This window comes from Camelus bactrianus, chromosome 18 (genome assembly GCF_048773025.1).
Source record: "Camelus bactrianus isolate YW-2024 breed Bactrian camel chromosome 18, ASM4877302v1, whole genome shotgun sequence".
In the NCBI taxonomy this organism is placed as follows: domain Eukaryota; kingdom Metazoa; phylum Chordata; class Mammalia; order Artiodactyla; family Camelidae; genus Camelus; species Camelus bactrianus.
The window spans coordinates 6,280,171-6,306,193 of NC_133556.1; the positions used below are offsets into that span (position 1 = coordinate 6,280,171).

The 26,023-nt window shown below is 57.4% G+C and overlaps 2 protein-coding genes across 10 annotated transcripts; one reads left to right on the plus strand and one right to left on the minus strand.

Annotated features, from left to right (window-relative positions):
* Positions 1-5,006: 5,006 nt before the first annotated feature.
* GNB2 (G protein subunit beta 2) lies at positions 5,007-10,256 on the plus strand. The gene is made up of 10 exons (XM_074345824.1): positions 5,007-5,181; positions 7,453-7,598; positions 7,802-7,840; positions 7,959-8,065; positions 8,387-8,450; positions 8,534-8,696; positions 8,791-8,857; positions 9,187-9,388; positions 9,481-9,697; positions 9,778-10,256. The coding sequence occupies exons 2-10, from the start codon at positions 7,542-7,544 to the stop codon at positions 9,882-9,884; spliced, it is 1,023 nt and encodes a 340-aa protein (XP_074201925.1). The 5' UTR covers positions 5,007-5,181; positions 7,453-7,541; the 3' UTR covers positions 9,885-10,256.
* A 297-nt stretch (positions 10,257-10,553) lies between these two features.
* On the minus strand, positions 10,554-25,137 carry GIGYF1 (GRB10 interacting GYF protein 1). Of its 9 annotated transcripts, XM_074345817.1 has the most exons (29): positions 24,980-25,137; positions 21,827-21,946; positions 20,679-20,916; positions 19,819-19,966; positions 19,708-19,739; positions 19,459-19,610; positions 19,243-19,372; positions 19,049-19,144; positions 18,774-18,885; positions 18,553-18,661; positions 18,204-18,244; positions 17,815-17,985; positions 17,355-17,608; positions 17,117-17,225; positions 16,503-16,640; positions 16,200-16,300; positions 15,813-15,984; positions 15,528-15,694; positions 15,311-15,411; positions 15,116-15,229; positions 14,887-14,987; positions 14,647-14,729; positions 14,435-14,557; positions 14,128-14,355; positions 13,704-13,888; positions 13,442-13,602; positions 13,191-13,357; positions 12,979-13,108; positions 10,554-12,884 (listed from the first exon to the last, which is right to left on the minus strand). In XM_074345817.1, exons 6-29 carry the CDS (start codon positions 19,491-19,493, stop codon positions 12,832-12,834), a joined length of 3,081 nt encoding a protein of 1,026 aa, XP_074201918.1. In that variant the 5' UTR covers positions 19,494-19,610; positions 19,708-19,739; positions 19,819-19,966; positions 20,679-20,916; positions 21,827-21,946; positions 24,980-25,137; the 3' UTR covers positions 10,554-12,831. The 9 variants fall into 9 exon arrangements, with proteins under 9 accessions (XP_074201918.1, XP_074201921.1, XP_074201919.1 ...); XM_074345820.1 differs by having other exon boundaries at positions 13,704-13,885; positions 15,116-15,226; positions 19,459-19,739; XM_074345818.1 differs by having other exon boundaries at positions 15,116-15,226; positions 19,459-19,739.
* Between the last annotated feature and the right edge of the window lie 886 nt (positions 25,138-26,023).

Consider the following 26,023-nt stretch of genomic DNA (forward strand, 5'->3'; position numbering starts at 1 on the left):
GGAAGTGGTTAAGATAAAGTTTATTAAGATATTTCACTCATCCACTTATTGATTCAAACATCTTTTATGAATACGGTGTGCCAGGCATTGTACAAGGTATGGGAATACTAAGGTGCATAAGATGTATTCCTGCTCTCAAGGAGTTTTGGTGCAGTGGGGAGCGGAGACATACGTAAAAGTGGGATGAAATGGAGGCTCAGGGTAGGGAGGGGCTACCTGTCTCTGAGAGTCCAGTGAAGTTTGAGCTGTATTGTGAAGGATGAATAGGGGTTTACCAGTGAGCAAGATGGGAAAGGTCTTCCACACAGAGAAGAGGGTGAGCAAAGGTCTAGAGGAATGGGCATTTCTAGCATTATGAGGAAATAGGAGTTCAGTCCAGAAGGAGAGCTGGATATGAGCTGATGGCAGAGACCAGTGTCAAGGGGAGATATGACTGGAAAAATAGTCAAAGACTGACTCATTCATGCCAGAACCCTACTTTTGTTTAGCAGACACAAAGTATCTGCTATGTACCAGGCACTGATATAAATACTTTATAAATATTAAGTAATTTAGTCCTCATAATGATCCGATTATCATCCCCATTTTGCAGTGGAAACAGAGGCACGGAAAGGTTAAGTGACTTGCCCAAGGTCACTCAGCTGGTAAGGGACAGAGAGGAGATTTGAACTGTGGCATGTGAAAACGTTGATTTTCTGGGGGAAACGTTGCTTCGATTCATTTCACAGATGTTGTCTAGGTGCCTGATAGGCACTGGGGATAAAATGGCATATAATTTGATGGGACTCTTATTGAATTTAATGTCTATCTTGGAAGATTGAACAATAAGCCCAATAAAGTCATCTGGAGGTTCTCCCATTGGTCAAACCTTGAGCACCTGGTAATGATGTCGAAGGTGGCAGGGCCATGACCCTCAGATACCACACCTTGGATATGATTTGGCATCTTTTGAGGGTCTGTTCATTGCTTGGTGAGCTGTCACCCAGACCTCTGCCAGACAAACCAAGTGCCCTGGCTTCCCAGGGAACCCCTAGTGCAGGTAGCAAGTGCCCAGAAAGAAACAGTCCAGTAAAGGCTGCAGCAGGAATGGAGACAGCATTGCAGTGGGGCACGAACAACAGTGTAGTCAGGGAGGCAATATTTACACTAAGACTGAGAAAATGAAAATGTTCCCAGCTGACAAGGAAGGTGCATTGGAGTGTGGGTGGAAGGCATTCTTAGCAGAGGGGACAAGACCCAGCCTGTGTGTCTTGCAAAGAAGTTTGGCCCTTCTTATGGAATTGACAGGGGACTACTGCATGGTTTTGAACAGCAAAATTATGAGATTCAACTTGCAATTTAGAAAGATACCTCTGGCAGCTATTTGGTAGGTTGACTAGAGAGAGACTATCCTAAAAGGCCAGGTAATAGGCAATAACCAAGGTAATAGCAGTTGACAGACAGTAGAAAGGACAGATTTAAGCAATATTCAAGAAGAAGCATCAACAAGATGTATCCACCAATGACACAGACTGCTAGCCTTACATCAATAGCTATCCCCCTTCTTTCTTCATGAACAATGTTTTAGCTGGGTGTATGGCTAAAGACTACATTTCCCAGCCTTCCTTGCACCTGGCCAACTTCTGAGAAGAAGTTAGTAGTGTTCTCAAACAGGAAAGATCTTATGCTTCCCATGCCAACCCCCTTCCCAAGAGATGAGAGTCAGATACAATTGTGGGAACTGCTTGGGCCACACTGGACACAGAGATGAAAGCCACATGTTGATAGCTAAGATGCCCCGCAGCCCTGGAGGATCTATTTTGGGGCTGTCACTTAAGTCACTGAATTTTGGGAACTCTTTGTTATAACAGCTTGGACTGTAGCTTAATCCGCTGACCATCCTTTGGATATGGCGAATGAGGGAATGAGAAGCTCCTGGGTGGATGGTGGTGCTGCTAACTGGGCCAAGAGATTCAGAGCAGGGGTAGGGTTGGGCAGGATGGGGTGGGGTGGAAGAGGATTAATTTAGTTTTGATTTTGTTGAGTGTGAGACATCTGTGAACTGTGATGTAACGGTTTTAACAACCAGCTCTTTGGGGAAGGTGAACCTCGATCTGAAGGATTTGCTGGGTTCCACAGTGTAAATACTCCCACTCTGATGATTACAAGTTCCTACTATCAACATGACTTCATTGAACAAATTGTTGGGAAGAAAGGTATATCAAGGGCTCTTGTGAGCTGGTCTGGGCCAGCACAAGCTGATTCTAGCACACCATTGTCCATAAACATCCAGATGGAGATGTTCAGTCTGCAGTTGGACAGACACCAAGCCTGCACATGGAGACAGAGATTTGAGAGTCATGGGCAATTACGGGGTAATTAAAGTTCCAGTAGTGACTGAAGTCACCAGTGAATATCATGGAGAGTGAGAAGAGGAGGCTGAAGTTGGGATCCTGAGAAAATCAATGTTTACAGTGTCCTGAAGAGGAGGAGAGGCTGAGGAGAAGCCTAAGAAAGAACTGTTAGAGGAAGGAGGAAGTGTCCCTTGACCCATCAGAGCCAGCTTTTCCACATATGCTCCAGGGCTTCTGCCTTCTCAGAAAACTGGTCATCTGCTGGTTGTCCCCTATCGGTCTGCATCCTTCATCTCTCTCTCCTTGCTGTCCTCCTCATTATTACCTAAACAATCTTCAGTAGCTCCTATCAAAACACAAATATCTTGACTTCACATTCTCCTCCCACAGATGCCCCACTTTCCTACACCCCCTCCCAGACAAGATTCCCAAAGCCTTGGCCACCTTGGTTTTCTCCACTGCCTCATTTCTCACTTGCCCAAAGCCCACAGCAAACAAGAGTATCCACTGCAAATGCTCCAGACAAAATCACCAGTGGCCTCCCCAGAAGTCAATCCTACGCCCACTTCCCAGTCCAGCCTTGCTGCCTCTCTCTGCAGCATTCAACACAGTTTCTCATTTCTTTTTGGAAACACTCTTTTTTCTTTTGGGTTTGAGTCCAGAACTTCACATTCTCCTGATTTTCTTTTTAGCTCTCTGGCTTCTTTGGCAGCTTGATCTCCTCTGTCTGACCTTTAAATGTTGGAGTTCCTCAGGGCTTGGTTTTAGGCCATCTTGTCTTTTCCCTGAACCTCTTAATGACTTCATCTGCTCTAAAATGCCATTCCTTCTCAAGGCTCTGTTCCAACCCAGGCTCTTCTGCTAAGCCCCAGACCTGCTTCAACAGCCACTACTAAGTATTCTCTGTGCACCTCTCCTAAGCACCTCACGTCCCAACTTAAAACTCTTGAACTTCCTCCCCAAATGTCTCTCCTTCCAACTGTTCTACTCTCAGTAACAGCACTTCCAAGCCGCCAGTACTAATAGTTATTTCCAGGTCATCTACTATCTGTTTCCTCTGTAGATTGTAAGCTCCCTGCAGGCAGGGAAGGGTGCACAAGTTCAAGGTTATATCATCAGTGCCTAAGACAGTGCTTAATACATCACTGGGACTCAATAAATATTTGCTGAATGAGTTAAAACAAAGAAGCATATTAGCACAGAAGTCAAAGTGAGAGGAAGTCGTGTCAGATGCCCTAACGAGATGAACAAAATTGGGTTCTAGTCCAAGGCTGCTAGTTTTCTAAGCAACTTTTGGGAAGTCATGTTATCCATCTGCAGATGAGGAGGAAATTGAAGTAAATTATCTATAAGGTCCCTTTCAAATTCTAACTTCTAATTGACATCTAATATGTACTGCTAATGTATCATTGAATGGGTTAATGCACATAAATTGAGTTTGTGCTTAACTAAGGATGTGCTTTTTTGTGGGGGGGAAGGTAATTAGGTTTACTTATTTATTTTTAGAGGAGGTACTGGGGATTGAACCCAGGACCTCATGCATGCAAAGCATGTGCTTTACTGCTTGAGCTATACCCTCCCCCAGGATGTGCCTTTTAAAACATTTATTTCTTTAAGAAATGGTGCTTTGAAAACTACTTGTAATGCTCTTAATAGACACTAAAGGAAAAGTGTCTGTTTTGATACTTTTACCTTTAAATTGCATGAGGATTCAATGAAAGCTATTCTTTGACTTGAACTTACCAAAGCACTTTCACAACCCACGGGGATCTCATCAGTCCAAGATGACTTGCAGGGCATGTAGCCATCAACACTCTCATTTTACAGATGTGGAAACTGAGGGCTATACTTACATTTTAATACATTTACAGGGATGGTCCAGAGCAGGGTTCATCAAGAGGCCAGCACTGATATCACTACACACAGTAAAGTCGATAAAGCTGCCTTCGTTCATATCGCAACTCTGCAGCCCTAGAAATCTGTTTCCACTGCTATAAAATGGGTTCAATGCCCGTACTTAACTTCAGAGCATTGTCGTGAGGATTAAATAAGTGTGGACTCAATAAATATGAGTTGTAAGTACAGTGTCATGCAGCTCTGTAAAGAGTTCTACAAAAGCCCTCTGGGCAACGCGAGGTCACTGCCTGGGCAGGGCTGTTTTCACAGCATACCTGGGTTCCCAGGGGCCAGCCCAAGTCCCCACTCCTTCCTGCTCCTGCTCGAGGACCTTCGGAATCGCTGCTCTTCCCCTCCACCGCCTAGAGGCCGTCGGGCCTGCAAGGCGCGGGTAGCAATCTCTGTAACTCCACCTCCTACCGAGGGGCGTGGCCTAACCGGTCAGGGGGTGGAGCCAAATTGAGAATTTGGGCGTCGAGCTTCCTTTCTCAGTCTGGAGCCGCCCAATCCGGGTGGGCAGGTCACGTGACCAGCAAGAGGTTTCGCCCTCCTTTATGCCCGTACCACCTCTGCCGGTCCCGGGGGGGATGTCTTGCACCTTTTCGGGAAGCAAAGCATTTGTTTTGGTCCGTTTTGCGTCGAAATAGTGTGGGATAATATCTTGGTTGCGACGGGGTCACTCTTTACCCCTTAAGTGGTATTTTTCCTTCGGACCTCCCCCCACGGAGTAGTTGGTCTCGCCCAGCCGGGCCCTGGGCGCGGCGGCGCCGGCCGCGTCACTGGCGGGCGGGATCCCTCCGCTCTGGGGAGAGCAGCGCTGGACTGTTGAGTTGGGTGACTGAGGAAATCCATCCGCGTCGCCGCCGCTGCCGCCGCTGCCGCCTCCGCCGCGGAGGAAGACAGGACCTCCCGCGCTCTTCTAGCGACCCTCTGCAGAGTCCCATCGCCACAGGTACCTCCGCTGATAAAAGGAGTCCTCATCCCCCCCAGCCCCAAATTCCCATGGGGGGAACCTCTCTTCCGCCTGTCTCCCCGGTCTGGCCTCTCGGGAGCGGACGTAACTCCCCAGACCTCCTCTCCCTTCTTCTGGCCCCGTCGCTCGCAAACCCGGAAGGGGAACTGGGGGGACCCTCGCCCCGAGTAAACGCACACGTTCCCTGCATCGTCGGGGTTTTTTTTTTTGCCGGACCCTAGACCCCATCCCAGCCCTACCTGCCTCTTGGTCCCGGAAAAGTTGGGGGGGCTAAATTCGTGGCTTCCTCTAGGCCCCGTCCCGCCCCCTTCCACCCCCCCACCCTCCTGCCTGCCCCTGGGTAGCGCCCCTCGTGTCCTTCCATTTCGCACCCCCGTCGGCATTCGCCTTGCAAAACTCCAGAATCCTCAGAGGCAGGCAAGGCCGCGAGGCCACCCTTCCCTTCATCTCCACCCTCAATCTGGGTTCTGCCTGTGTCTTCTGGCCCCATTACCCTAGACTGGAGATCTCGGCGCCCTATTCCCTTTAGTAGTCCTAACCAACCCCACGCTTAGCTCCCGGGAGTCCCCACCCCCCGCCTAGTTTTCTTTTGGGCAAAATGGAGGTCGTGGGGGCCGGAGGGCCAGGCCCACTGCGCTTCGCAGCGCGGCACCGGCCCGCGCCTTCCAGCTGGCAGATCCGGGGACCCTCTCTTGTGCTCTCCCCTTCGCCCTGCCAGACCTGGGGAGGCGGTCGCACCCCCATTTTTCCTTAGGGCTCCTGCTGCTGTATGCCCAGAATCAGGGGCCGCCGAGGGGGCCCTGGCGGGTGATGGGGATTGAGGGCTGGGAGCGTCGCCCCCGCCCCCAGCGGCTTCCTCCTGGCTTGTTTCCTTCTGCCCAGAGCCTCTAGCGTTGTCGTCCGGCCTGGGCTGCTGGCGGCTGGAAGGAAGGGGCTTTGTCCGGAGCTGGGGCGTGGGGGCGTGGGGCTCTACCCCCTCCCTTTTTTGGAGGGTCGTCCTCTGGCTCTGGTGTAGAAAGCTGAACTGACAGGGGAAATGTCAGTGGGGAAGAGGAACGCCCAGGGCCTGGGGGAAGTGGGAGCAGGGTGGGGGACGCCTGGGTCGGCAGAGTGCAGTGTGCGTGGTCAGATCACACAGGTGTCCAAAAGGTGGGGCAGGACTCCAGGCCTTGGAGCGAAGCCAGCCAGGCCCCTGGGGCCCCGGCGCGGAGCCCACGGGCTGGGCTCTTGGGGAAACTAGGGCTCAGGTGCCGGGCTGCCTGGGGCCGCCCGCCCGCCCGCCGGCGTCTGGGAGAGAGCAGCTCCGCGCCGCGGGGCCGGGGACCTGTCTTCAGAGCCCTAATTACTGGAGAGCGGCTCCCACGGGCTTTATGCGGGCGCGTCGGGGCGAGCGGCCTCGGCACTGGAGGGAACAACGGCTTGGGGCTGCCTTCCCCGCCACCCTCGCCTCCCCTCGCCGCGCGGCTAATGGGGCGCAGCCGGTCCAGGGATAATCCGGGGTGAGCCGTCCCGAACCTATTAGCGCCCAATCGGCTTTTCCCAAATCCTGTAAACAGCCACCTTGGCCCGTTCTGGGGAGGGGCGGGAGGCTGGGTCGGGCGGGGGCGATGGGGCCGGGGGTGGGGTCACCCACCCTACAGGTCTCTGCCGTGGATGCGGTTGCCTTGGCAACCGGGCTAGGGTGGGGGCACTTCACCAATGAGGTGCTCTCAGTCCGGGTGACGGTTGCCTAGGCAACCCCACGAACAGCCCATCTTTCCCCTCTGGTCTCCCCCACCCCCAGCTGGGGGTGTGTGTGGAGGGTGTGCGGCGTGTGGGGGTGCATTTAAAGAGGCACCGCCCCTTTTAAAATTAGGCGCTAGGAGGGCGGTGCCTCTGCGGGCCCGGGAAGACGCCAGGTCTGTTTTCGAAGGGACTACCCCCCCCCCCCCCACCTCCGGCCCCCAGTTCCTGCCGCGAGTGTCCCGCCCGGGCTGCTGTCCGAGGGAGGGGTTTCCCCTGCGCTTCCTCTTGCGCTTCCCGCTCCGTTTCCGGGGGGCGGGAGGAAGATTGGGGAAGTCAGCTGTTCTCGGCAACTGTCTCTCCTGTGCCAGAGACCCTGGCTCTGTCCCGGGGACCACGCCACCGCTGCCGCCTCCTCCTCCTCCCTACTCCGACCGGTGCTTACCCCTTCCGGGCAGCGCTTCAACCCCGCCTTTCCCCCTTCTACCCCCGTGGCCTTGGGCCTGACGTCAGCCCTGCATCCCCCAGGCCTCGGGCCAGCGGCGAGGAGCTGCCTCCCCCAGCCCCCGTCCCGCGGCCCCCAGCCGCCCCCAACCCCGCCCCACGGGCCCGGCGCCATGAGTGAGCTGGAGCAACTGAGACAGGAGGCCGAGCAGCTCCGGAACCAGATCCGGGTGAGGCCCTGGACGCCGAGCTGGGGAGGCTGAGCGGGCAGGGCCGGGTGGCTTGTGTGGACTGGGCCAGGGGAGGGGTTTTGGGGGACGGGTACGGTAATCTCTTAGTCTCATCCTCTCCACTCCCCTTCCCTGTCTTCCGTCTCCTTCCCTGCCCATCTCTTCTCCTGCCTCTGTCTGACTGGCTCTGCCATCTCTTATAGGATGCCCGAAAAGCATGTGGGGATTCAACACTGACCCAGGTGAGATGAATCCAGGGCTAGACTTGGGGTTTAGGGAAGGAGCAAGGGTTTTGAGCCATCCTGCTCAGAGGGCCCTGCTGCCTGAACCTCCCTGAGCCCGTTCTGCTGCCACTTACAGATCACAGCTGGGCTGGACCCAGTGGGGAGGATCCAGATGAGAACACGGAGGACTCTCCGTGGGCACCTGGCAAAAATCTATGCCATGCACTGGGGGACAGACTCAAGGTGCGTGTGGCTGGGGCTGTGTGCTGAGCCGTCGTCTTTGCCCTGGGTTTAATTTGTAGCAGACTGGGTGGGCAGGGGCAGCCTTGCAGATCTGGTACCATGAACAGGATGCCCATGTTGCTCAGTCCGTTTGGGAAGACCAGGACTCCCAGACATCCCCAGGGGACCAGAAACAGGACCACACCGACAGGAATTTCTGGGCTGCCACTGGGAGTTGTCTCTGAAGGGCCTCCCACCAGATGGGAGAGGGAGAAGGGTGTCCTGCCTCCAGACTGGCCTTCGCACCCTGACCCCTGTGCCTCTCCTGCCACTCTCCCACAGGCTGCTGGTCAGCGCCTCCCAGGATGGGAAGCTCATCATCTGGGACAGCTACACCACCAACAAGGTAGAGGTGGTGCTTGAGGCCGGACGGGGCTGGGCTGCAGGCCCTGGCTGGCTCTGACCCTGCGCACTGCCTCTTGTCCATAGGTCCATGCCATCCCGCTGCGCTCCTCTTGGGTCATGACCTGTGCCTACGCGCCCTCAGGGAACTTTGTGGCCTGTGGAGGGTTGGACAACATCTGCTCCATCTATAGCCTCAAGACCCGTGAGGGCAATGTCAGGGTCAGCCGGGAGCTGCCTGGCCACACTGGTGAGAGGGGCCTGGCAGGACATGGGTGCTGTTGCGGGGGGAGGGGCTGCACTGCCCTCCCTCAGAGGCCCGGCTGACCAGCCCCTTTCCCCAGGGTACCTGTCGTGCTGCCGCTTCCTGGATGACAACCAAATCATTACCAGCTCTGGCGACACCACCTGGTGAGGCCCTGTCAGGGCTAGGCCCCTGGGGCTCACCCACACTTTCTGCCTGGGAGGCCACTGCATGAGAGCTCAGAGTGAAGTTCATATGCTGCTCAAGCAAGGGTAGACCCCTCGTTGTGAACACCTCAGCCTCCTGTCTGGTGTGAGGAGGGAGAAGGGGAGACCTGTCCTCACCTGGGACAGAAGCAGGCTTCTGTTACCCAATGGCTCCTGGCACCCCTTCCATGGAGGCTCTGTCAGGCCTGGGCTGCCGTGGTGGAGGGGTTGGGAAGAGGGAATCTGTCCTGCACGCCCCTCTGATCACTTCCCTCTTGTCGCCTCTCCAGTGCCCTGTGGGACATTGAGACAGGCCAGCAGACAGTGGGTTTTGCTGGACACAGTGGGGATGTGATGTCCCTGTCACTGGCCCCCGATGGCCGCACCTTCGTGTCGGGTGCCTGTGACGCCTCTATCAAGCTGTGGGACGTGCGAGACTCGATGTGCCGACAGACCTTCATTGGCCACGAATCTGACATCAACGCTGTGGCTGTAAGTTGTGGGGTGCGCTAGGCTGATGCATCTCTGCCAGGCTCCTGGCCCTGGCCTGCGCCCTCATCCCACCCTGGTCTTGCGTCCTGCAGTTCTTCCCCAACGGCTATGCCTTCACCACGGGCTCTGACGACGCCACGTGCCGCCTTTTCGACCTGCGGGCTGACCAGGAGCTCCTCATGTATTCCCACGACAACATCATCTGCGGCATCACCTCTGTTGCCTTCTCGCGCAGCGGCAGGCTGCTGCTCGCTGGCTACGACGACTTCAACTGCAACATCTGGGATGCCATGAAGGGCGACCGTGCAGGTGAGCCAGGAGCTGAGCAGGGGGCAGGCAGGGACAGGGAGCCCCGGCCAGGTGAGTTCTGATGTCCTCCTCCATCACAGGTGTCCTCGCCGGCCACGACAACCGCGTGAGCTGCCTCGGGGTCACTGATGATGGCATGGCTGTGGCCACAGGCTCCTGGGACTCCTTCCTCAAGATCTGGAACTAACAGCCCCAATCCCAGCTGCACCCAGGCTAGGAGGGGCCCTGCCCGTGCCCACACTACAGGCCGGGAGCTTTGGGGCTGGGTGTATACCAAGCCTCCCTCCCCAGGCCACGGGGCCTTGGGTCCCTGCTCCCCTACCCAGGTTTGGTTCCTCCCAAGGCCCCCACTGTGGAGATTAAGATGGGGATAGAATGGGGGAAGAGGAGGGGCAGAAAGCCCTCATCCTTTTGCTGCCCTGGGGTTAGGGCCTCATCCCTCTGGAGGGCCAGAGGCAGGAGGTGGAAGCTCCAGGGGCTGGCTTTTTTAAAACTGGTTTTATTTTAATTTTTATTATATTTTCAGTTTTTCCATAAAGGAACCAATTCCAACTCTGTACCTGGTCTGTACCCTTGCTCGTGTCTTCCTTCCTCTAGTTCTCTGTCCCTGAAGACAGAGTGGCCGGCAGGGGCAGTGCTCACTCTTCCCCAGACTAAAGCCAAGTCACAGGCAGGAGGACCTCCTCCCCCAGCGGGTCACAGGTGTCCCCACACCCCCAACTCTCCCAGTTCTAGCCTGGCCCTGTTGGGCTGACCGACCAGAACCACCTCTGCCCAAGGCTCAGTTCCCAGCTCTGAGCTTTGCCTCTCATCCCCACCTTCCCCTTCCCCCAAGAAAAGACTCAGAGACAGAGAGGAGAACACACACCAAGTTTTATTGGGGGAAGGGGAGTATTTACAGGGGCGGGTAGAAGAGAGGAGAGTCACACAGGGTATGGGAGATTATGGGTACAAGGCAGACAACAGGATACAGAATGACCCCTGCACCCACCCTAACCCCAGGAAGGGCAGGAGAGCTGCTGGGGCCCAGGAAGATGGGCTAGGGAAGGACAGCAAGGGGGCTGAGTCCCTGGGCTGGGGGGCTCAGGGACTTGTAAACATTGACCACTCTCAGAAGGGGATGGGGGTGGGAGAGGGCTCCCCCTACACTTCCTCACAGGGTTAAGGCCTCTCCAGGCTCAAGGGCCCCCAAGTTCAAAGTCTCTTTAGCTGGGGGGGAGGGGAAGGAAGAGACAGGGAAGTGTCATCCCCCCTCCCCTGCATTGGCTGCGGCAGGGGTGGGGGCAGTTACATTCAGTCACAACAGTACCCCCCCACCTCTAATGCCGCCAAATACTGGCTTGAGGAAAGGGGGAGCTGGGGGGCCAGCAGCAGCAAGACATTTCCCCCTGGCCCATCACCCCCTTATTGCTTTAGAGAGAATATTGTCTTTTCACGGACGCTAACACTGTTGAAGCCAGGGAGAAGCAGGTGGAGGGGGCCCCTCCACCCCCGAGGCCAGCTTTACCCCCCAACACTGACCCAGTTGCCACTTTGGTGCAAAAAAAAAATCATCTCTCTGGGGCTAGATGGGGAAAGAAAACTGGGGTCACTCCCCATTTCCCCACGGCAGGAAGGATAAATACATTCATGGAAGGGAGGCAGTGGCAGAAATCTTGCCCTAATACCGCGCTCTGAGCAATGAGGTTGATGGGAGAAGTTAGATGAGAAACCAAAAAGATACAACAAAATTTAAAAAAAGAAAAAAAAACCAAAAAAACCACGAATGGAGACAAACCCAGGTAGGTGATCGGGAATAAGAAGGTGGTAAAGGGTAGCCCACCCCCGACCCGACCCGGGAGAGACAGACACTCCCATTCTTGACCCCCCACCTTACCCAACATTAAAAACATCAGGGGAGCAGGGAGGGGAGAGGCCAACTGCTCCTCTCCCATTTGGTCAATGGAGGGGCGGGGCAGAGCTGGGTAGTCCACATCCCACACAGCCAGCTGCAGGTGAGGGGCTCCCTTCTAACAGCAGGCCCGTACTGCAACCTGAAGCCCCAAGCTGCCCACTTCTGCGGCCTCCTGGGCCCCTCCTCTGCCCCCTTCACAGGAAAAACAACAGTCATTAAGTGGTGCCTCTCTCTCCAGCTCCTGGAGGAACTGCTCCGCCCCCACCTCCTCAATGTTGAGGCAGGGGGCGCAGCAGGGGCTCACGGCCCAGAGAATACATTCATGTGGCAAGGCAGGGAGCTGGGGCTTTCAGCTTCACACCCAGGCGGTCCCCCGAATGGCAGCGGTGGGGGAAGACCCTCACCAGGGCCAGAGTGGAAGTTCTGCCGGCCTGACAGCCAGATGAGGTTGGCACCGCTGGCCCTCTTCCGTCCACCCTGTCAGCCGGCGCAGGATGGCAGCCGGGGGCGCTGAGGCAGCCCAGCCCATTTGTGCAACTTTCCCCAAAGCAGCAAAGCCAAGGGGCGACGTTGGCCCCCACCCCAGACACCTCTGCCACAGTCACAGCAACAAGGGAGCCGTTCACAGCGGGTCCGGCCGGCGGGGCTGAGGGGGCCTCGCTGTGCAAACTGCTGGCACCCCAGCTTCCAGTTACCCCAGTGGCCCACCTCGTGGGGTGGGGAGGGGAAGTGCAGCCTCGGGGGCCAGGCAGGACAGGTCTGTGGGGCCCATGTCCCCACTGCCCCAAAATAACAGTGTGTTTTTTCTTTCAGTCTCCTAATCAATTTTTTTCATTGTTTTTCTTTTTTTCTTAAAAAAAAAAATCCAAAAAAAAAAAAAATCCAACAAAAACCCCCAAAAAACCTCTGTGGATCATCCACTGCACTCCTTCTATCCCCAAAAGGGAAAGGGGTGCTTAGAGTCTAGTTCTTAAACAATTTTTTCATCTCCTTATGTTTTCTTCAATGTTGTTTAAAATTTTTAAAAAAGAAAGAAAAAAAAAACAGTTTCCCCCAATCTGTAAAGTGCCTCGTGGTGGGTGAGTTAAGGTGCATCGTGTGGTTTGTAACAAGTGCTGGGGACCCTGCCCCTGCTTCCTCCTATGCTCCTCGTGGGGAGCCTGCAGGCTGGGGACCCAGAGGTCCAAGCTGCTGCCGCTGCCCTCGGCCTATAACCCGGGGCGCTGGTGGGACGGGCTGGTCAGTAGTCATCCACGCTCTCGATCTCACCAGAAGGTCCATGCAGGGAGTACCCTGAAGCCAGGGGAAGCTGGGTTTGAGCTCTCCCACCCAGCTCCTGTCCGGCACTAAGGGAGGACCATTCTCCCAGCTCCACCCCCAAACTCACCCAAGATGCTGGGGTCCGAGTGCAGCATCAGTGCCCGCCTCTTGGCCTTGCTGCCCTCCCCAGGGCCGAGTTTGGTGCTGTGGTTGGTCTGAAAGGCCGTCTGCAGGGAGCTGCTGCTCAGCCAAGCCTCCTGCAAGGCAGCAGAGAGAGAGGGCAAGTCAGGAGGGCGCTGGGAGCCCTCACCCCCTCTGGCCAGGGCTCTGAAACCTCACCTGCTGCTGCTGCTGCCGCTGCTGGCTGGCCTTCTGCTTGGCCCTCCGCTCCAGGAATTGTTTGGCAAATTCTTTGGCTTCCAGCGTGTCCCCCAGGCAGGAACGGATATAGTCATGGACATCGTAGGGGGATTCCACCTCCTTGAGGATCGCTACAGCCATGGGAACTGCGGGACAGGAGGCAGCTGTCAGGGCCCACCAGACGCAGGTCTGGAACCCCTGGCCCGGCTTCCCAGGGAGCACTGCCTTACCGTCCAGGCTGCCTGTGGTACTCAGCGTGTGCAGCATCTGCTCACACCACTGGGTGAAGCCATCCTGGGGCCGAGGGATGCCCTGCAGCAGCTTCAACAGCTTCTCTTCCTCCTCTGTCTTTTTGCGCACAGGCCGACCTGACAGGTGGCTGTACGAGTCACTGAGCGGGATGAGGGTGAATGAGAGGCAAGAAATTAACTCAGGTGTCCCGTATCCTTCCCCCGGGGCCGTGGCCTGGGCCCTGCAGGCCCTGGCACCCACCTGAGAGAGGGGCTGCTGCGGCTGTTCTTCAGGCCCAGGCTGCGGGCCAGGCTCCCGCTGCTCTTGAGGGTGTCCTCCCAGAGTCCCAGGCTGCTGCTGCCCCCACTCTTGTCGGGCCCGCCCCACAGCGGCCCAGCCTCAGATACCCACTGGTTCAGGGGGGCGGCACCCAGGCCCCCGAGCTGCTACAGATGGCAGAAGTCAAGGTGGCCCAAAAAAAGAACACACACACTCAAGAATGCTGAGTGGGAACGTTCCTTCAGGCGGCAAAGGGGGGCAGGGCGAGGGCTGCACAGAAGAGAGGGTCCAGAGTCCCACCTGGACCAGTGCGCGCCCACCCTGGAGTCACCCTGGGAGTGGACTGGAAGGAGTGTCCCAGGGCCCCAGGGTGCTGGTCAGTGGGGACCGGGCCCGGCCTGCTCACCACACGGTGGTTGGGGGCCTGGGCCCGAGACGGCTCCCGAGGCGGGGGCTGCTTGTGCATCTGCCGCTCGCCCTCCAGCTGCAGCTCCAGCAGTGTCTTCATGGACAGTCCCTGCTTGGCCAGGCCGGCCCACAGTGGGGGCGGGGAACTGGGCGCAGGAGGCACAGGGACAGCGGCCACCGCCTGCTGCTGCTGCAGCAGCTTCAGCAGCAGCTCCTGCTGCCGCACCTGAAGCAGAGACGCGGTGAGGCCGGCGGCCGGCCCCTCGCCCCGCCTGGGCGGGCTAAGGGTTCAGCTGGGCCCCGACCTGCTTGCGCCGAAACAACTCCTCTTCCTCCTGCTGCTGCTGCTGGCGGCGCTTCTCCTCCCGGCGCTTTCGCTCCTCCTCCTCCCGCTTCGCCCTGAGCTCCACTTCTCTGCGCTCCTGGAACTGGAGCCATGGTGATCAGGGGTCATGCCTTCCCAGACTGGGCCCAGCCCCCCGACACCCAAGCATTCCAGCCCAGGGCACCCACTCACTTTATGTTGCAGCTGGAGTTGTTCTAGAATTGGACCCTGAGTCGAAGAGTTAATTGGTATGTCCCAAAGACTGGCCTCACCGCCTGCAGGGGGTAAAGGCAGCTGCAGGAGAGAGCTCAGATCCCCCGGCTGTAGGGCGCAAGGGGAGGCGCAGACCCCAGCTCCCCACCTGCTCAAGACCCGGGGAAGGGACACTGGGACTCAGAACGGGTCAGGGCGGGGAACTGGCTGGACACACACCTGACTGTGATGAGGCTGAGGTATGTATGTCCCAGAGAGGGCCCGAGTCTGGCACCGACAAAGACCGGTTCATCGTCGGGAGCAGATTCTGGTCCCCACCCCTGAAGAGCAGAGCACTGCCGCTCAGCCTAAAGCCCGTCTCCCCACCTCCCCCTTCCCACAGCCGGTGGGCTCTCACACGTGCAGCCACGCAAAGACTGCTAAGCGAGAGGCGGAGCAGCCCACAGACCTGGGGGCTTTGAGAGCTTGGAGCTGCTGCAGGAACGCGGCGAGCTGCTGCGGCGGCGGCACATCCCCCAGAGCTGCCTTTTCCCGGAGTGCGCACTGCGGGAGCTGGCGACTGCTGAGATGCAGGCGTGCGTGAGGGGGCAGGCCACAGGACCAGCGCTGGCCCTACTCACAAGCCCCGCTAGGCCCCCCATACCTGCTGACCAGCTGAAGAAACTGCTGGTGCTGCAGCTGCTGGTACAAGGCGGCTGCTGCCAGCTCTTGCTGCTTCTTCAGCCGCTCCTGGTCCATGTTTCCCTGCGTGAGTGAGAGCATTCCCGCAGCTTTGACCTTGTCTTGCTCTGCACCACCCACCGCCGTCCATGAGGCTCGCGCCTCCCGTCCCTGCTCCACACTAAGGGGCAAATGCTCACCAGCAGTGGGGGTGGTGAGGGCCCTGGGGCAAAGGGCACACGACCCCACATCTTGATCACCTCACCCAGTGGCTGGAAGCCCTCATCACAGCCCCGCTTCACCAGCAGGGCCATGGAGAAGTAGCCTGCCTGGAACCACTCTGCCATCTCTTGGGTCGTGAAGGGGCCTGGACCAAGGGAAGGGGGACCATGGTCAGGAAGGTGCACCAGAGAAGCCCTCGATAGAAATGGTGCTGTCCCTTGGCCTCAGCAGCACCCCCAGTGTCCCCCATTCCCCTTGGGCACCTTGGATCTCCCCCTGCGGGTCCTTGTAGAACCACTTCCGGGCTGCGCCGTGGCTGAGGGGGAGGGCAGTGGCAGCTGCAGAGTGGCGCAGGCCCTGGGCCTGTATGGCAGCTGTGAACTGCTCCTCCTCCAGAGAGCTGTCCTGCAGGGAGGCCACGAGCTTCTCCGCCTCCTGGGAGCCCAGGGAGAGAGGGAAGTCTCAACTGTCTAATCCCATCAACACTGGGACGGGGCTGGGGCTAAGGTTGGGTGGGGTCAAGAGGTCAGGTCCTGAACACAGCGGGACAGATGGGGAAAAGCTGGGAACCATGGTAAGGACAAAAGGAACAAAGGCTCTCTGTCTCCCAGATACGGGAGGGTCCCTAAAGCTGTCTCAGGCCCCCCCACCTGCTGCAGGTGCTTCAAGCCTTCATCATCTTCCAGATCTCCTGGTGGGCCAGGGGGTGAGCCCACCCCAGGACTCAGCTGCATTCCCCTCATGTCATCTCCTAAACAGAGCGAAGAGAGGACGGTGACATTGGGGGAGTCCAGAGAAGGGGGAGACAGTCCCCTATGCCCCTCATACCATGGAAGTGGGCTCTAACTCTGCCCTCCCTGTGACCTCCAGTGCATTTCCTTTCCCCAGAGAAGGGGAGCACTTCCCCCACGACCCCAGACACCTGGGAAAGGGCGGCCCCACCCCCTGGCTACCTTCAGCTGCCGGCAGGTCTCTCTCCACAGCGTCATCGCCTTCCCCATGAGCTCCCCAGAGTGGGCCCAAGGTAGGCAGTGGGGATGGGGAGCTGGACTTCTCCTCTTGAGGAGGCAGTGGGGTCAGTTCCTTCCCTCCTGAAAGGAAAGGATAATTACTAGAATGCAAAACCAAAGAGCTGGAAGGCCTTAAAAATGATTTAGCACAAACCCTCCATTTGTGGCCAGAAGGGCCTCTAGGTATTGAGCCCACCCACGTAACTTTGGTCAAGTCCACTAATGCCTGGTGAACTAACACCACACACCCCACCGCACACACTTCCTCTTCTGCCCTGCCAGTAATGGACGTGCCTCCACATCACCATCCACAGCTGTACCCACCACGCCATTGACTTAACGCCTTGTCGTACAGATTCCTTGAGTGATTTTCAAAGGTCATTTTGATCCTGCTTTGATTTTTATCTGACACTCAGCTTTTCAAACACAGCCCTGCTGTTTCCTAGTTCCTCCCCACACCGTGTCAGCACCTGCTTTTCTCCTGTGTGTAAGCAGCCTTCTCCCGAAGGCAGGCAGAAAGCAGCATCCTCGAACCCAGCTCAAGGCCGCAGGCTCACCTGCCTCGGGCCCTTCCTCGTCCAGCCCTTCGGAAGGCTCTTCCTCCTCTTCCTCCAGACCCTGGAAGTCGAGCTCCTGCTCCTCGGGAATGGGCTCCTTGGGGCCCTTCTGCATGGGTTAGGGGATAGGATTGGGAAATGAGGAGCCAAGGATAAATGGGTGGAGTGAGAGGACCCCCTCAGGGCAGGTTCCCACCAACCTCTAAGAAAAATCTCCCCCTCGCCTCCTAGCAAATACCTTGAGAGGCAAGAAGGCCCCGGAGGCATCAAAGGTGCCCATTTCTTCATCCTCATCGTCCAGGCACCACTCTGGGAGCCCATCCTTGTCGTCATCAAAGCCGTCAGCCCCTCGGCACCTCCGGAGGTGAGAGCTGCCTCCCCCACCCCGCCCCTCCTCTTCACCACACCCTCCTCGATCCCCTCGCAAATCAAAGTCAAACTTGCGACGCCGGTCCCCATGTTCCCGCCAGCCAGCAGAGCGGGGGCCGCCATCTGGGCAGGAAAAGGTGGAGAATCGGTATCCTAGTCAAGCCAGATCCGCTCTTCTGCGACCCACCCCAGGCCCCCTCCACTGCCCAGAACCACCAGCATTTCCGGGATGGCTCTCCTACCAGCCCCACTCTGGAACTCTCTGCACCCACCCTCATGGGAGGTTCTCGCCGCCCACCACCCCACGCCCGTCCAGGCCCCAGTCTCACCAGGGCTGGCTGAGCGCCAGCGGTCGCCATCTCGTCGGGGTCCTGCCCCAAGTCTCCAGCTGCCCTCCTCCTCTTCCTCTTGCTCCTCTCGGAGAGAACGCCAGTTCTCGCTATCTGAGCGGGCATGCTCCTTCCTCGGGCCAGCCCCTCCCTCCTCAAACCCGGATCGTGCTTGGGGGTAGGGAAGACACAGTCAGCGGATGGCAGCCGCAGTCCCTGCAAGAATCTTACTATACGCACCTTGTCGGTAAAGAGAAGCCCAGCTCCGGGCCCTCCTGCCCCACCACCTCCCTCAGGAAACATCCCCCAACTGGGGTCACCCATTTCAGTCCTCCCCCACCTCTCAATGACCTCCAGGGCCTGGCCACCACCCTTGCCACTCTCCATACCTCCATCCCTCCTGGCTGACTTCTCAAACCGCCTCTCGCCTCTGCAGGACAGAAAAGTGTGGATCAGAGGACAGTTTCCTCCCCACCTGTGGGATCTCTGCTCACCTTGTCCATTTTGCCCTGGGTTGGGGGTGGGGACTGGGCTTGGGAGGGAGCCGAAAGGGGTTCACAGAGAGTGGAAGGAAAAGGGCAGGGCCACAGGGGGTCAGAGGGCTGGAGAGAGAGCTCTCTGACCAGGGCTTTTTTGGTAGGTCTCCTGGTGCCCTCTGATGACAAAACCCAAGCCTCCCTCCATCAGACCCTGGGGCCTCTCTCAGCTCTCTCTGTGCCACCTCCTTCCAGCCTGCACCTGTCATCCCAACTCTGGCTACGCTGGATCTCCCGGGGGTTTCGGCCAAAGGTCCCGTCGCTTTCTTCAATGCTTCTTTGGTAAAAGCAAGTGTCACCACGACCGCGGCCTGGAGAAGGAACAAGGTACACATAGGAAACCAACCGGATCACCTCTCCAAATCCTCAAGACCACAGGCCCCACCTCTGCCCGCCCTGGAACATGTCATCACCCCCCTCTACCTCGGCTTCGAGTGCTGCCCCTGCCACGGGAGGCGCCACCAAGGGGGGGGCCGGCCCCCTTCCCCATCAGCCTCAGCACAGCCACACTGTTCACTGACAGGGAGAAGTTTCTCTGAGGAGGGAGCCAGGGGTGGGAGTGAGGACCCAGGCACCCGGCCCCGGCCACCACCACCCCATCCAGAACCACTACCTCCACCACCTGCCCTCCCAACTCCAGCCCCTCTTCCAAGGTGAGGACAGCGCCCAGCACTGCAGCTGCCCGGGCCTGGCTCCACCTGCTCCTCCTCCGTCAGTGGCTCCAGTGCCAGGGGCTGCAGAGGCTCCTCCTGTAGCACCGCGGCGAACTCCTTGTCCTGCAGCTCATCGGGGACCTGTCAATCGGGCAGGAGGCACCACATGCTCCTGGGACCTCTCCACTGGCTGAGACCAAGTGGGCAACCGGGCAGCCGGGCCACACTGCACCCCCTACCTTGCTCTCCTTGACATAGAGAGCCAGCATCTCCTCTCGCCCGTAGCGGTAGTCGGCCAGCTTGTATTTGGGCATGGCGGGGGATGGGGGTGGGGAGGCTACACTGCCACCACTAGAGAGGGCCCTCAGCCTGGAAGAAGGAAACGAGAAGACAGGAACCTGAGCAGCCTTATTCTTCCCTGCTTCTCCACACCACCCAAAGCATGTCAGACTCACCACTCGGGCCCAAAGTTGAGGGTCTCTGCTGCCATTGTGGAACTGGGCGTGTCTGAGAGGTCAGAGGAGATGTGCAGGGGAGGGGTACCTGGCGTTCACTCTCCAAACACCTGTGGAGGCGTGGGGGACACTGGGCCTTGGAGACAGCACACCTGGAGAAGCCAAGAGGATGGGGAATAGGTCCCCACCTACACAGGCACAGTAATGGGCTCTACGAGGACTCCCCTAAGCCGGCCACGTGCCACTCACACCATGAGTTAACCAGAGTCACGTGGGAAGACCTGGGGAGGGGAGGAAACAGGCAGTTAGAGCCCATTCCTGCTTCTGCAGGGGACTGCCCTCCCTCCGGCCCAGACTCACCTGGCAGCCTTGCCCAGGGAAGCAGGTAGGGCAAGGGCCGGGCTCTCTCCAGGCAAGGGCCTGTGCTGGAGTGAACGAGGGTCCCCAAAAAACTGATCGTTAGTCTAGAGTGGTGCCCAGGGAGGGACCTTCACATCTGGGAAAGATCCTTAACGAGAGATGAAGGGAAGAAAATGCGGTTAAATTAATGGTCAGACAGACCTCCCTGCCTCCAGCCCTCCTCTACCCTGCCTAACAGAAAGACCCACAGCTGCCTAGAGGCTGCTGGTTATAGCACAGGGGACAACGGGCCCTGCTCCTCCTCACCTATGCCCTCCACACATCAGGCCTCATGAGCAGTCAGTCCACTCAGCAAAGCCTGGCTGAGGTGCTCGAGGTGTGGCAGAGCGCCAGGCACCTCTCCACAGCTCAGCACCCTCACCAAGTGGCCCAGCATTCAGTAGATATTTAGGACAAAGACAAAACACACACAAACAAGCAAGCAAAAAACCCACTAGGGCCACAAATACTCCAGAGCAAGAAAAGGCTAGTTATGAAGTGGATTAGAAATTGATCTAGAAGCAACATTACCTCTCCTGAAAAAACTCAGGTTTGGCTGCTTGGTGGCTAGAACCCAGGGACTCGGTTTGGGAAGAAACCCGGTAAAAGGGAGCAAGGGGCCTATGCCAAGGCCAGAGAAGGGGCACACGCTGAAGGCTGCAGGCAGGCAAGTCCAGCCAGTGTGCCCAGGGCCCATTTATCAAACAGGAATCAACACCCAGGCCCTCTCCCTGGGATCAGGGAGAGTTCGATTATAAGTACAAAGAGCCAAAAAGGGCGCAGTGTTACTGCGATACAGCCTAGGAAGCAGGCTCTCTCACCATAAAGTAGAAACAAGGTCAGTTACTGAGGCTGACAGAAGCAGCCGCGGCGGCAGTGACCTATCCGGCTAAGGAACAGCAGAGGAGGCTCTCAGGAGGTGGCTCATCCCTGGTGGTTCCCAGCAGAGGCTGGTGGGCAGGTTCTCAGGGAGCCGAGTGAGGGCTTCCCTCAGTGGCTGGGGGTGTGGCTGGACCGGGGTTCCTCCACAATTCCCATCAACTCCGAGACTCCACAACTCTGGGAAGGAAGGAGGAAGAAGGGTTTCTACCACAAGAGCCAGAGGAAAGAGGCTTTACCCTGTAGCTACAGACCAGAAGACAAAGCAAACTCCATGACAGACACAGGACCCACCCCCAGGATCCCAGCATCCTAGTGAAACGCAGCTTTTGAGACCACCTAGAGCAGGGCTGACCTCCCCTGGCACAGGCATCTCTTTTACAGCAGCCCCAGCTGGACACTTCTGGAGACAGAGTGCGCCACGGCACACTCAGCCGTCGGAAGAGACAAGCCTGTTGAAAAGTTCTTTTTTTGCATTCAATTCAAGTAGGCCTCCCAGGACAACACTTAGTTCTTTCTACACTACAACCCTGACGTAATCTGGCCAATGAATGAATCTCAAAAACATTAGCTAAGTAAAACACGCCAGTCACAAAAAGAACAAATACTGGATGATTCCTCGTATGTGAGATTCCCAAGGGAGTCAAATTCGGAGAGACAGAGAGAACGGTGTGTCAGGGCTGGGGGACTAGGGGAGTGGGGAGTCATCTAATATGCATAGAGTTTCAGCTTGAATGAGGCAGATGAATACATTCTGGAGATGGGATGGACGGTTGCACAACAAAGTGAACATATCTGACATCACAGAACTGTGCCCTTAAAAATGGTTAAGATGGTGCATGTCTTATCTTACCACCATTAAATAAAAGGTTTAGGGGAAAAAAAAAACGTGGGGATAGCTATCGCATACCTATGTCTTCCCCACTCCAAGAAAAACACCCCAGTTCCTTCAGACAAACTCGGGAGAGGCTGTTCTGAGCCTCCTCTAGTTCACCCCAGAAGAGCCTCATCTTCTGGACCTACAAGACCAAGAGTCCTGTGGGCATGGAAGGCTGCTGTGGGGCGAGGGTACAGGAAGGGGACAACTCACCCTCCCACCCTTCCAGGGAGTGGCACAAAAAGGGTGCTTTCCACTTCCAGCTGGCGCCTTTCCGTCCTAAGCAGCAAACTGAGGAAGAGTGGCTGGCTCCCGGTGTGAGAAGCAGGGAAACTGCAGAGGTGAGAGAGAGGCAGTCAGGCAAGAGGATGCAGAGGAGGAGTTGGTGAGAAAGGTCAAGTGCCTGGGTGGGCCCAGCCCCAGGAGGACGGGGTCACAGGAGCTGGTGGGTGCCTGGCCCCTCCTCAGACTGCGAGCAGCACACCACCCGGTTCCAGAGCTCCACACAGGTCTGCGTCTTGTCCATGTGCCTCCTCAAAGCTGGAGGTTCTCAACCCGGGGCAATCCTGCTCCCCAGGGGTTATGTGGCAACATCTGGAGGCACTTTTGGTGGAGAAGTGCTACTGGCATCCAGCGTACAGAGGCCAGGGATGCTGTTAAACATCCCACAGTGCACAGGATCTGGCCTCAGGTTATCAACAGTGGCAGCCGAGAAACCCTCCCACAAGCCTCGGGCAGAGGTAACACCTATTGTCTGTTTATGGGGAAGAACTGAAGACAAGAGAAACCAAATTTACTCCAGCTCATTCTCCCCTCTGAAGAGCAAGGAAAGCACCCTCTGATTACACTGTCCCATGAGAGAAACCTGAGTTCCTGCCAAGAGGGAAATCCTCAAGAAAAGAATAGATTAAAAAAACTTGTCTTAAGTTTCTCTACCACAAACTCTCAAAGCCAAACGAATGGATTCCTTTCCAGTGAAGGAAAGAGCAGGAGGTGGCAGGCAATATCTGTTCCTGGGAACAATATCTGTTCCTGGCTACCAGGTCTCAGGGTGTCCAGCTCCCCCCCACCCTTCAGCATCTGTCTGCCTCTCTACCCAGCCCCGTCCAGCCTTCTCCTCCTCAAGCCACAGTATACCCTCAGTCCCCAGGCTTCTGAATTATTGCTATTAAAAGACTGCCCCCTGCAGGAGTCGAAGGGAGAGGACACACACTGGTCCTGCGTGCTCACAACACCCCAGGGAGGGAAGCTTGAGGGAACAGGAGGGGAGCGTGTTCTCTGGGGTTCAGAACTCACAGGAGAAGAATAAGATCCAGAGACTAGACTGTCCCAGTACACACTAAGTTAAGAACATTATTTCCTCATTCCATCACCCCTAAAATTAGCCCTAATCCAGAGCAATGTGCCTTGGCACAAGAAGGCACCACTATTAACAGAAGTGGAGTCCCAAATTCTCCAACATTTGAGCAACCGCCCAGCCCCAAGCCTGGTGGTGGTGACTCCGCCCTTTCTCAGGATGGAAAGAGACTCCATGCGTGGTCTGATGAGAACTCTGAGGCTTAAAAAGAGGTACAAGCCCATGTTCTTCCTGGCTGGTCAGTCATCCCAGCTCTGAGCCATCACGACAACGCCCTGTGGCATGTCTAGTAGTTAACGTTTTCAAAGCACTTTCACACTTCACCTCATTTGATCCCGTCTGCCCACTTGCCCAGGCTTGGGCTCTGGCCAAGGAAAACAAGGAAGGGAGGCTGAAGCTACCCTAATAGGAGCCCGGACGTCCCTGAGACCCTACCCCAGACTGGAGAAAGGGCACACATGCAGCAGGAACCACCCCAAACTCGCAAGCACACTTTGTGAATTTTAAACCACTTTTCATCTCATTACAAATTTTTTGTTAGAAATTTTAAAAAATCCTTCCCAGAGCCACCTCTTCTCACCTCTTCTGCTCTAAAGTGGGGCTGTTTTTTTCTATCCCAAGCTGCCAACTACAGACGTAAAACCCAGGGCAAACCGGGGTCCTTTAAGCCATCAAACTACACACAATGCTGCCACATCCACTGGCCAAAAAAGCCAGGCCATGAGTGTAAGAACACAACTCACTTGACTGTAATCACCAAATGGGACCCTCGAGGCCCCTAGTCCCCAGGTTATGGCAGCAACACAAAGCCCAGATCTGCTTCAACCCTGCCCAATGACATGATAGACCTACCATCTAGGAGGTAAACTGAGGCTGGAATGAGTGTGGGTGGCCTGGGACTGCACAGGAAACAATACACATGAAGGAGCCACAGAGCAAACTCTCACACTGTGACCAGCAAAGGGGACCAGCCTATTAGTACTCATGGTGTTTCAGGTGCGAAGCCAAGGGGTGGGGGCCAAACTGCAACCGCACATCAGCTCTCGGGGAAGAGGAGAGGTTGTGGAGGCTGATCTTTGGAAAAGCAGCAATGAGAAGAGGGAGTGAGACTGGGGTGGTGGAGGAAAGGGCCCGCCAACAAGTGCTAGTTGAGCATCTCCCAAGGCTGGGCCGTATCTTCAAACCAGACCTGGAAGCTTAATTCTGGAATGACTGAGGAAGACGTGCGAGGTGAGGGTCTCTTTAAAGTTAACGGGGGGGGGGGGGCGGTGGAGGGGGAAGCAAAGAATGCGGGGCCGTGGCCAGGGAGGTGCTGCTCAGGGGAGATGGGCTGGGAAGGGTGTTTCATACGGCCGAGGAACCCGGAGGAAGGAGACCCCAATGACCAAGCACTACTGTCGCTCGCTGAAAGGAAACTGAGGCGAAGACCCAGACGAGTTGCTTTGGTTATGGGGAAAGGCTTCCACGTTAGCCAGTCACGGAACGCTTGGACTTTAAGACCCGCAGGGCCCAGCTAATTCCGATGAGAACCCGGAGGAACGCTGAGGGAAATCTGCGGGGAGCGCCGGGCATTAGGGTCGGGGGCCCCCGCGCGGAGGACGCGGGAGCGGGGAGGTGGGGAGCCCCGGCCGGGCTTCTGAGGGGCCGCAGGGCGACCGTTAGGAGCAAGGCAGTAGGAAGGAGGCGGGCCGGTCGGGGAGGACAGTGTGCCCTTCAGGGAGGGGGCGCCAGGTGCGTGGGGCGTGGGGCGCGGGCGGCCGGCCCCCTGGAAGGGGCCGGCCTCCCTCGGGGCGGCGCGGGGACCCGGCCCGCGCGGGGGGAGGACCGGAGGGCGGGCGCACCGAGAGGCGGGGGCGGCGGCCTCGGGAGGAGACGGGGGAGGGTCCGTGCCGGCGGCCCGCGCTCCCGCTCTGGCTCTCGCAGGCTCGGCGCGGCCGCCTCGGCGTCGGGGGCGGGCCTGGCCTGGGCCCGGCCGCGGGCCGGGGTCCGCGGGGCCGCCGGGCGCTTACCGCGGCGGGCGGGCGGCGCGAGGCTCCGGTCCCGGGGCGTTGGCGACGCGCGGCGGGCCGGGGGGAGGCGGCGGCGGGGGAGGGGGCGCTGGCGCTCCCGCGGCGGCCGCTCCTCTCTGTTTGTGTTTGTAGCAAGATGGCTGCCCGCCTCGCACCACGTGACGCGGACGCGGGGCCGCGGGGCCGCCCCCTTCGCCCCCGCCGCCGCCGCCGCCGCCACCGCCGCCCCCCTCCGCGGCTCCTGCCCGCTCCGACCCTCACGGCCTGGCCCGCTCCCCGCGTGCCCCGAGGGCGCGGCCCGGACGCCCGCCGCCCCCGACACCCCCCCCGGCACGTGACCCGTGAGCCCGGTACCTCACGTGACACGGCTTACTGTGGGCTGGGGGATGGCGTGTCCCCAGGGTGCCCCCGCGCTGCCCCCCGGGCACGTGACGCCCGACCATCGCGACGGAGGCCTAGGCTAGCACAGCCGCCGGCCTCCCCGACAGTCGGCTTCATCCAGGAAGCCCGCCTGGGTTGAAGGAGACCACATATATCCAGACATGTGTTCATCCGACATCATGGGATATATGAAATAAATGAAGGACTTAATGATTTAGAAACAGTCCAAGGCGGCACTGGCTGGTGAGATCTGGAGTTTCTTTATGGCTCCGCCGCCCCTTAGCCCTCTAGACCTCATGGGCAAAAGAGTTCACCCTTTCTGGCCTCAGTTTCTGTTTCATAGTAAGGCATTGATGCTTTCCTCCGCCCCATCCCGGGCCCCCATTCCACTCCCATCCCAGAGTGCTGAAAGAATTGAAATAGGTGAGTGTGAAAGACTGAAAAGAGAGAAACTACTATGCAAATATGAGAAGTAGATTGACACCTCCTTTGTTTAAAAAGGAGATTTTCAAGAATGGTTTTTCCGATTCCTTGAACTCTTTAGGATGAAAAAGTTTTGTATATGTTTTCACCATTTTCTTTGAAAGTTATTCTATCTCTCTGCTTCCTAAAGCAGCCAAACAATATAATTCTTCTCAGGACAGGGAAAGGTAAATTCAGACT

Excerpts from the sequence above, each read along its gene's own strand:
- GNB2 (XM_074345824.1), top strand. The coding sequence starts at position 7,542 with ATGAGTGAGCTGGAGCAACTGAGACAGGAGGCCGAGCAGCTCCGGAAC. Across the intron at positions 8,451-8,533 it reads ACAGCTACACCACCAACAAG|GTCCATGCCATCCCGCTGCG; the intron begins GTAGAGGTGGTG and ends TCTTGTCCATAG. Across the intron at positions 8,858-9,186 it reads AGCTCTGGCGACACCACCTG|TGCCCTGTGGGACATTGAGA; the intron begins GTGAGGCCCTGT and ends TCGCCTCTCCAG.
- GIGYF1 (XM_074345817.1), bottom strand. The coding sequence starts at position 19,493 with ATGGCAGCAGAGACCCTCAACTTTGGGCCCGAGTG. Across the intron at positions 14,558-14,646 it reads AACTCCAGCTGCAACATAAA|TTCCAGGAGCGCAGAGAAGT; the intron begins GTGAGTGGGTGC and ends CCATGGCTCCAG. Across the intron at positions 13,109-13,190 it reads AGCGGCAGCAGCAGCAGCAG|GAGGCTTGGCTGAGCAGCAG; the intron begins GTGAGGTTTCAG and ends GCTGCCTTGCAG.